This window comes from Hordeum vulgare, chromosome 1H, assembly GCF_904849725.1.
Source record: "Hordeum vulgare subsp. vulgare chromosome 1H, MorexV3_pseudomolecules_assembly, whole genome shotgun sequence".
Taxonomy (NCBI): Eukaryota; Viridiplantae; Streptophyta; class Magnoliopsida; order Poales; family Poaceae; genus Hordeum; species Hordeum vulgare.
In genome coordinates this window covers 423597721-423607076 of record NC_058518.1, presented here as the reverse complement: position 1 = coordinate 423607076, position 9356 = coordinate 423597721, and the positions used below count along the sequence as shown (strand labels likewise).

The window sequence follows — 9356 nt, the reverse complement described above, 5'->3', positions numbered from 1 at the left end:
TTGTCTATGTTTGACCAACGTTATAGAAAAATATATAAATATTTACATTACCTAATATATATAATATAAAAGTATATTTCAGGGTGAATCTAGTGATAATGACTTCGTATACTAGATATTGATATTTCTGTGATAAAGTTTGAGAAGTTTGATTTTTTGAAAAAATAACACACGGAGGGAGTAATTGGTTAGAAATACTATTTTTTTATTATAAGGTTCATCTTTCATTCTTACAAAGTGTCTGAAAACACAGGCTAAAATTGACTCCTAACTAAGAATCCGGTTACTCAACTCTAATTGTGTTCGCTGTAAAACGCACAGTGGTTTTGGCCTTTACGCACCAATCCACTGCGAAATCATCGCGCTGGCCGTGTGCAGTAGATTAAATGCGCGCGGCCGTTAAGGATAGCCGGTAAAAGAGCGGCATGAATATAGCCAGCTCGAAAGTGAGCAGTAAATACATACAGGGCCAAATGGAAGCCCCGCAGTGGCCAGTGGTAACGGCTTTCACGCGTCCGTCGCTTCCGAAAGCGGCCGAAAGGCTGAGTGAGGGGGACGAGTGACGGTGGCACGGAACCCACGGCGGGATTCCCCTCTCTCCAGAGAGAGGAAAAGCCCGGAAAAGTGGCGACGACAAGGACGCACGCACGCGGCTGCAGGCCGGTTGCCGCACCCGATCCAGCCTCCTCGGACTCCGGCCCCGGCCCCGGCCGCCGTTTCGCGGGCTTTTCTTCTCTCCCCTCGTGGACCAGGGCCACCAAACCCCTCGCCCTGGCCCGCAAGTCAGCCGCGCTGGGCGTCGACATAAACCCCCCCCACCCCCACCCTCCGCCCGCTAACCGCGAGAGCGTCAGGTAGTAGTAGGACTAGTAGTACTACTACTACTACCATGCGTCTGCTGACTCCTCCCCCCACCTGACCTGACGACTCTCGCCTCCGCCGTTCCGGAAACAGACTCGCTCTCCCTTCCACGCCCCGCCCCGCATGGATCGCTCCGCTCGCCGCCGCGCCCGCGGCGGCGGAGGATCCCCGCCGGCGCCCTCCACGCGCGCGCGCCGCCGCGGCGCCGCCGAGGCGATCGTCATCGACCTCGATGCCGCCGACGACGGGGCGGCACCTGCGGCTGCTGCTGCCGCCGCTAGCAGGCGCTCCTCCTCCTCTTCGGCGGCGACGACGCCGGTGCCGCTGGTTGGGTCGGTGGCGACGCGGACCCGATCGAGGAGGCTGACGATGCAGCCGCCGGCGCCGGAGGAGGCGCCCAGGGCCAAGAGGAGGAGGAAGGGGACGACGGGCGCGGATGCCGACGGAGGCGGTGGGAGCAAGGGCGCCCGGCCTTCCAAGTCGGAAACGAGACCGAATCGTCGTGGGCGGCCCCCGCGCGCCTCGGGGAAGAGCAAGGAGGCAGAGGCGGAGGCGGAGGCGGATGCGCCCGCCTGTGGAGACTGGGTGGAGGTGCCTCGGTGTGACGGCGGTGGGCGGCGAGGTGATGATGCTTCCGGCGATGATAATGGCGAATCTCGCGCCGACGAGGCATGCGGCATTGGCCAGGGGAGCCACGAGCATCGCAGCGCCGCTAGTGGGGATCGAATCAATGAGCATCGTAGGAGTGGGGCGGTCAATGGTTCGAATTCCAGTCATCGTGGGAGTGAGGCGGTATCAGGCGATGCAGACAGAGGTCGGCTGGGTGCTGGTTTTCATGGGGACGAGGAGCATATGAACCAACAGGATACAGTGGACTGTGGAAACAGGGAGCTGCCGTCCGAGGGGGATGCCATGGGTGGGGAGGTCGCAGCATCTGAAGATGACTATGAAGATGACTATGACGACGAGATGTTGGAGGAAAGACTGGTTGCAGATCTGATCCGTACTTACAGTAATGGTGATAATTTGGAGGCAAGTAATGGTGCTTACGGTAATGGTGGTGATTTGGAGGAATCCGAGGATGAGATGGGATTCACTGATGATGGTGATGATGACGATTTTATGCATGATGCAGATGAATGTGGCATGTCTGAACCAATCAACGACGATGCTAAGGCGCCAATCAACGATGATGCTAAGGCGGGAGCGCAGGATCCGGTGGATCACAAGGTTGTTGCTGGTGAGGTTAGGTGCCATGAGGAGGACAAAGAAGAAGATGTTATCAAGGATGAGGTGGAGACAAAGCAAGAAGGAGCGACGGGCTTTAGTCAAGGGAAATCGCATATAGAAATTCTTGATTCCGACGAGGAAGTAAAAGTGCTCAATGATGCCAGTAAGGCCTCGAAGAGGAAACCGTTGCTGCGAAAAAAGGAACCTGTCGTGCCATGTGTTGCATGGAGGACTCGGTCATTATGGGGGCTTAAGCAAGATAGGATGTCGTACAATGCGTATTTTGAGGAGTTGTCCGATGAGCCAGAAGAGGAGGATGATTCAGAAGTGGAACTGGACGACGAGGATGGTGACAGTGACGACGATGACAATAGTGCCAGTCATGATTCAGAAGTGGAACTGGAAGAAGAGGAAGCAAAAATGAAAGCGAAAGAGGAAGAAGAGGCCGAAATGAGAAAACGCAAGAAAGAAATGGCCTCATCTTCGGTAAAAGTAAGGGCAGGGCATTTGCCTCTTTATATGAATAATAATAGAGGGAAGAGAATACAAAAAGCAACCCCAAACAGGTGCAACAACTCAAAGCCAGGGAGGAGGATACAAACCCACCACAGAACTGACTCATCTGATGATGAGATAGGTGATCATACTGTAGCAGATGGTTTCAAGTGGGAGGTTCACAAAAAACCAGGGATTCAACCACTGAACTTTGATAAAGATGGCAGCGAGGGTCCAGTGGGCAATGACATTACGCAGCATCAGAAGCAGTCATATTTTACTTGGGATCTTGAGAGGAGGAAAAGGCTGAAGCTTGAAACGACGACTAAGGAACGTCAATTGTTTGAGCGGCATTTGGATTCGGATTCTAGCCCATCCAGTTCGGATCAGAACAAAAGGCATGGTGATGATAGCAAAATTGGGAGGGAAAAGAAGCATTTGTCATCAAAATCTGGAAAATCTGCCAAGAAATCCAGTCGTTTAGGTGCAAAAACGCTAAAGCGGCAGTCACTTCTGAAGCTTCTGATGGATAAAATGTGTAGTGATAAAGATGGAGGATTCTCTCCTTTTGAGCAGCATCCTCAGTTCGACTATAATTTCAAGGATCCTCATCCATTGGTATTCTCATTTGGCACTGAAACTTCTACACCAGCTGACATACCAGAGCAAAGTGCCAAAGAAAATATGCTATGGGGTGACTTTGACTTTGCTTTAGAATCAGAGAATATTGGAACCTACTATGATGACGAGGTACGTTTGTATTGCAGCATGACAATTGTCTCTGACCTTGCAGATGCATGACTGTTATTCTTCTGTTTTCCTCCGTGTTGTTGATTTGATTATGGTAACCAATCCCTTATTTTTTTAAAGTAGGTGTTCAATTTTAAAATTTCTGCAGTTGTTTAACTAGACCTGGCTATAAGCTAATAACTGCACAGACTGAGCTGTATCGAGATGATATCCAATCTGAATATATAACATGATTAACTTCTGAAGACTCAGACTAGACCAGTTTAAGGAACATGGAGCTTATGATTCACGCTGATCAAGAAAAAAGAAGGGATTTCACCTAATGTGACGCTGACCCATCGCAGCTTCATCCCTGTATCCTCAGATAAAAGAACAGGACTAGTTTCATAATTTCAATGTTTACCAATATTTTAAGGGAACACGCTTTGAGAGTGATTATCTCTGCTTGGCATGATCAGCTAATGTTGACACAGACCATACTTTATGCTACTAACTGGTGGCGGAGCTTCCCTAGGGCCAAAGGGGGCCATCGCCTCCCTACTCTAGAAAATCCATCATGTGTATACACTTAATGTTGGGCTTAAGTATCAAATATTAGTCAAAATTGAAGCATAATTTGCATTCTTTACCCCCTCAACACTGCTTAGCCCCTTCAACAATCTCTGTCAAGATCCGCCACTGCTACTATAACAGATGTACCTCTGACCATTTGTTCCTTTTCCGTAGAAACTAAAGATTACTTAATGCTATCTGTGTATTACACTAGAAATGTTACATCTAGGAGAATCTGGCCAACTTCAATTATATAATGCACCATATTACTCCTCCTAGAATTTCTACTTGTCGCATGCTTATATTTACATCATCATCTTGTTGAGACAACTGGTTGAAATGATTAGCCTGTATTATATTGCAGCACCAAGGAGAGAGCAATGTGCTAGATCTTGGACTACCTTCTAAAACACCTTGTTCTAGAGGGAAGCATGAATTTATTATTGACGACCAAATAGGTATCAGATGCAAATACTGCTCCTTGGTAAATCTGGAAATCAGATTTGTTTTACCGTCAATGGTGAGCCATATTTTTTTTCCCTCGAAATATTAGCTCACTCCACAATACAAAGGTAAGTTTCATCAGTTAACTCATTCTTTCATTTCAGGTCTCAAATTACGCAGAAAAAACTCCTTGGCGAAATGGATCTTATTTGAAGGAAGCGTTGATGTATCATGATCTTTGTGAACAAGCTGGAAGTGTTGACGGGCAATCTCAAGATCTCCATCTATACGGAACAGTATGGGATCTCATCCCTGGTGTCATTACTAGTATGTATCAGCATCAACGCGAAGCATTTGAATTTATGTGGACAAATCTAGTCGGTGATATTAGGCTTGATGAGCTGAAGCATGGAGCTAAACCTGATGTTGTTGGAGGATGTGTGATCTGTCATGCCCCAGGGACAGGAAAGACACGTTTAGCTATTGTTTTTATCCAGACATATATGAAGGTATTTCCAGACTGCCGGCCAGTGATTATTGCACCTCGCGGGATGCTGTTTGCTTGGGAAGAGGAGTTCAAAAAATGGGACGTCAATGTTCCTTTCCATATAATGAACACTACAGATTATTCAGGGAAAGAAGACAGAGACATATGTAGGCTAATAAAGAAAGAGCATCGGACAGAGAAGTTGACGAGACTTGTAAAACTGCTTTCATGGAACAAGGGTCATGGTATTCTTGGAATAAGTTATGGTTTATATATGAAACTAACATCCGAAAAAAAATCTGGCTGCACTGAAGGGAGCAAAGTAAGAAGCATTCTTCTCGAGAACCCTGGTTTGCTTGTGCTAGATGAAGGACACACACCTAGGAACGAGCGCAGTATTATGTGGAAGACATTGGGAAAAGTTAAAACTGAGAAGCGCATAATTCTATCAGGAACTCCTTTCCAAAATAATTTTCTTGAGCTTTACAATATACTCTGTTTGGTAAGGCCCAGGTTTGGTGAAATGTTCTTGACAGAAAAAAAAGTGGGCAGAAGGCACTATGTCTCAAAGAAGCGACAGGATAAGTTTTCTGACAAATATGAAAAAGGAGTATGGGCTTCATTAACTAGTAATGTAACTGATGATAATGCAGAGAAAGTTAGATCAATACTGAAGCCATTTGTTCATATCCATAATGGCACCATTCTTCGAACTCTTCCAGGGCTCAGAGAGAGTGTGATTGTTCTGAAACCTCCTCCCCTTCAGAAGAGTATCATTAGAAAGGTGGAAAATATTGGGTCTGGTAATAATTTTGAACATGAATATGTTATTTCCTTAGCTTCTACACATCCTTCTCTTGTAACTGCCATCAACATGTCTGAAGAGGAAGCTTCACTCATTGATAAACCTATGCTTGAGAGATTAAGGCCAAATCCCTACGAAGGGGTTAAAACAAGATTTGTAATTGAAGTCGTTCGTTTGTGTGAAGCACTGAAAGAAAAGGTATTGATCTTTAGTCAGTTTATTCAGCCATTAGAATTGATAAAAGAACACCTTTGCAAGCTTTTCAAATGGAGAGTAGGGAAAGAGATTCTCCAAATGGATGGGAAGATCCAACCACGATATCGTCAGACTTCAATTGAAGTTTTCAACAATCCAGATAGTGATGCGAAGGTGTTACTTGCATCTACAAGAGCTTGCTGTGAAGGGATTAGCCTAACCGGAGCTTCAAGAGTTGTTCTTCTAGATGTGGTTTGGAATCCCGCTGTGGGAAGGCAAGCTATCAGTAGGGCATTTAGGATAGGACAGAAGAAATTTGTATATACATACAATTTAATAACTTATGGAACAGGTGAAGGTGACAAGTACGATAGGCAAGCAGAAAAGGACCATTTGTCCAAGTTGGTCTTCTCTCAAGAGGATGAGTTCAATAATGTCAGGAACATGCTATCAAAAGCTGAAATGGATCACTGTTCTAAGTTGATATCTCAGGATAAGGTTCTGGAGGAGATGTCCTCCCATGACCAGCTAAAGAGCATGTTCTTAAAGATACACTATCCACCAACTGAGTCAAACATGGTTTTCACTTACAACCAGATTGCCCCTGAGTTGAGTTAATGGTAACATTGGCATCAGTTTGATCTGATCAATACTAACAAGGTATGCTCTTAAACGTGGGATGTCTTCATGTATTTAATGTATCAATGATAGTGGTGTAGCCTTCCATCAGTTCTACTCCCTCCGTTCCTATATATTTGTCTTTTTAAAGATTCAACTATGAACTACATACGGAGCAAAATGAATGAACTTACACTCTAAATTATGTCTATATACATCCGTATGTAGTCCATAGTGAAATCTCTAAAAAGTCAAATATTTAGGAACGGAGGGAGTATAATTTTGTGGATGCTAGCATTATTTTGGTTCCTCTTGTTTCTTCATCTAAGACTTGACTGCTGTCATATATAGAGTTCCATTTATAGCATAAATTTTGTATGGTCAGTTGATGTCTGTATCTGAGTATGATTGTATTGTCATATGTTATTTCCTACTTCATTGAGTTTTACGTTTTGTGCTATAGTGACAAACCATCTCTCTCTCATTGTCTTATTTTAGTTCGTACTCATTTAAGTTCCGTACTAACATTGTCATATTTTATTTCGTACTGGTTTAAGTTCCGTAATTCTGATCATGTCAGTGTTATATTTATTGTGTGTATTTTGGCACACTAGTTAGAGAATGCCAAGACTTGGAAACTGTATTCTGATAATGTGTGCATATAGAAGAGCCAACTTAAAGCAACATTTGGGATACCCATGCTGTTGTGTCATGGAATCTTAGTTTGGCTCTACATCTTACAAGAGGAAATGGACCTATGAGTTTTTGTGCAATGCTATAAGCCTGAAAGAGAGAAAAGATTCAGCTTCATTTCATTGTCTGATACCCTCATTGTGTTTACTATCTGATGTACCGAAAATTTGTTGGTTAACAGCTTCTTTATCACTTACAGTACTTGTGTCTGCTCATGGAGTCATTTATACTGATGCCAACAATAATGAAATAAAGGAGCCTACCACATGTTTTCATGGTCAGAGGCTACTAGATCATAGTACCCCTATGCAGAATGCGTCCTCAAGTATGCAGAGTGTTCATATTGCTTTGTATTAACACTTGTCTACATAGATCTGCAGCAGGACGTCCTTTAGTTGCTGGCCTTCGCTTGCTAACTCAAGTATGGTGGTAGCTGCCAATATTCGCAGATGATGCGTAAGTACCCCTTCAGCTACTACTCCCTCCGTCCCAAAATTCTTGTCATAGCTTTGTCTAGAAATGAATGTATCTAAATACTAAAACTTGACTAGATACATTCGTATCTAAACAAATCTAAGACAAGTATTTTGGGACGGAGGGAGTATTCAGGTATATTATCTACTTTGTATGGGAGCATGTTTTAGCATAGTAAACTTTTACTAAGTCCTATGTCCTCTATAGACCGAGCTTTGTTGGTCCATGAGAATGGTGACAACTGACTAGATGGCCTAACAAACCTGCTTCACTAGGTTGTGTCTAGATATGTTCTCTGGGTGTTGTAATAACTAGCAGCAGAACCACTTTTTCCATTTTGTCCATGTATATCTAAATATTTCCCCCAACTTTTTGCCCGCTGTGAAGTTCAAAAGAGCTGTTTGTTTTTTTGTGTCTGATGAAAGAGTGGCTTGTCAGTCCTAATATTTTTCTTTGTTTTGTACCGGCAAACAGTATGATATTTGTTTGGAACAAACTGTAGGTTCTCCATTGTTACCGCGCCATTATTTTGTTTTATGGAGCACTGGTTAGCATATGAGATATATGACTTTTACCAAAATGACCGACTTCTTTGGATGTCGTTGGTGTTTCTACAGTTGTGTGTGCGTGTTTGAAAAGAACATGAGAGGGATGAGTCTTTATAGGTTTACAGCTGATGAACACCACATTATTCAATAAATTCCTCCATGGCCATAGGATCATAGCACAATTCTAGTCCTAAGAACCTTCAAATATTTTCCCAGCAAGCAGCACAGCTGCTCCTTTTTGTCATTCATATCATGCTGGTTTTGTTTCTGAAAGAACAAAGACAAACATGTGCACATGTTTCTCAGTAACTTTTTGACATATCTCTTGCAGGTTTTTCAACAGTGCTTTCTGTGGTAGAGTGGGAGGGATCAGCACAATCTGAGACGAACCGGCTTGATCTGTATCTGTTGCTTATTCGTGTCTGCTTGCTCAAAGTGAATCTCAAGACGTTTGGTAGCTACTGGATGTAACTGTAAAAAAATGCAATGGGTTTTGCGCTAGAAAGGCCGCTGGTAGTGCTGTAGAATCATGCTCAAAAGTCTCTAGATTAGTAATTTTTGCTAGTGAGTTGGAAAACAACAGGTCTGATCATCAGTCTTATGATTCAGTACCGCGGTTTAATTGAATAATCTCCTGGGAAGTATTCCTGAGGGCAGATGGATATGGCCTTCCCATCATGTGTTCATGGCTTTATGTTATGTTTTTCTCTGCGCATCTGATTAGAGTCAGATAACACCGGTGAAGATTTAATAGGTCTCCACTTGAATATTTAATAACTTTCCCCTCAAACACCCGTGAAGATTTAATAACTTTCCCCTCGAACACCCGTGAAGATTTAATAACTTTCCCTCTAACACGTGTGAAGATTTAATAACTTGAAAAACAACACTCCCATCGAACACTTTTCCCTCTCTCTTGGACCGCATGCGCAGGTAGTTGCGGAGGGCTAAGAGCATCTCTAGCAGACTCCGCAAAACGCGTTTACAGTTCGTGGAAAAACGGTTTTGTAGGTCGGTTCTGACGAGGGCAGAGTTAGATCCTGCAAAACGGATCCGTAAAAAGGATATTCGCAGAAGATGCTTTTTTACGGGTCGGCTACGTGGGGTCTGCTCGGCGCTGCCGCGTCGATCCGAAAACCCCCAATAAGCGAATTTGACGTCGAATCCGACAAATGAGTTCAAATTCAAACAATAGAACATAGTT

At 44.0% G+C, this 9356-nt stretch overlaps 1 protein-coding gene across 5 annotated transcripts; it reads left to right on the top strand.

The window, feature by feature from the left end:
• Positions 1 to 1088: 1088 nt before the first annotated feature.
• Positions 1089 to 8825, top strand: LOC123442278 (SNF2 domain-containing protein CLASSY 3-like). 5 transcript variants are annotated; one of them, XR_006630461.1, is made up of 6 exons: positions 1089 to 3336; positions 4253 to 4408; positions 4497 to 6479; positions 7330 to 7407; positions 7511 to 7586; positions 8484 to 8825. XR_006630461.1 is itself a non-coding variant. In XM_045118315.1 (4 exons), exons 1-3 carry the CDS (start codon positions 1231 to 1233, stop codon positions 6435 to 6437), a joined length of 4203 nt encoding a protein of 1400 aa, XP_044974250.1. In that variant the 5' UTR covers positions 1089 to 1230; the 3' UTR covers positions 6438 to 6479; positions 8484 to 8825. The 5 variants fall into 5 exon arrangements, 1 of the variants encoding a protein (XP_044974250.1); XR_006630460.1 differs by having other exon boundaries at positions 7503 to 7586; XR_006630462.1 differs by lacking the exon at positions 7330 to 7407 and having other exon boundaries at positions 7503 to 7586.
• Positions 8826 to 9356: the final 531 nt, after the last annotated feature.

What these genes read in the sequence shown, in the direction of transcription:
- LOC123442278 (XM_045118315.1), top strand. Translation starts at nt 1,231, where the DNA reads ATGCAGCCGCCGGCGCCGGAGGAGGCGCCCAGGGCCAAGAGGAGGAGG. An exon ending in GAACCTACTATGATGACGAG is followed by an intron (nt 3,337 to 4,252) that starts GTACGTTTGTAT and finishes ATTATATTGCAG; the next exon opens with CACCAAGGAGAGAGCAATGT. An exon ending in GATTTGTTTTACCGTCAATG is followed by an intron (nt 4,409 to 4,496) that starts GTGAGCCATATT and finishes CTTTCATTTCAG; the next exon opens with GTCTCAAATTACGCAGAAAA.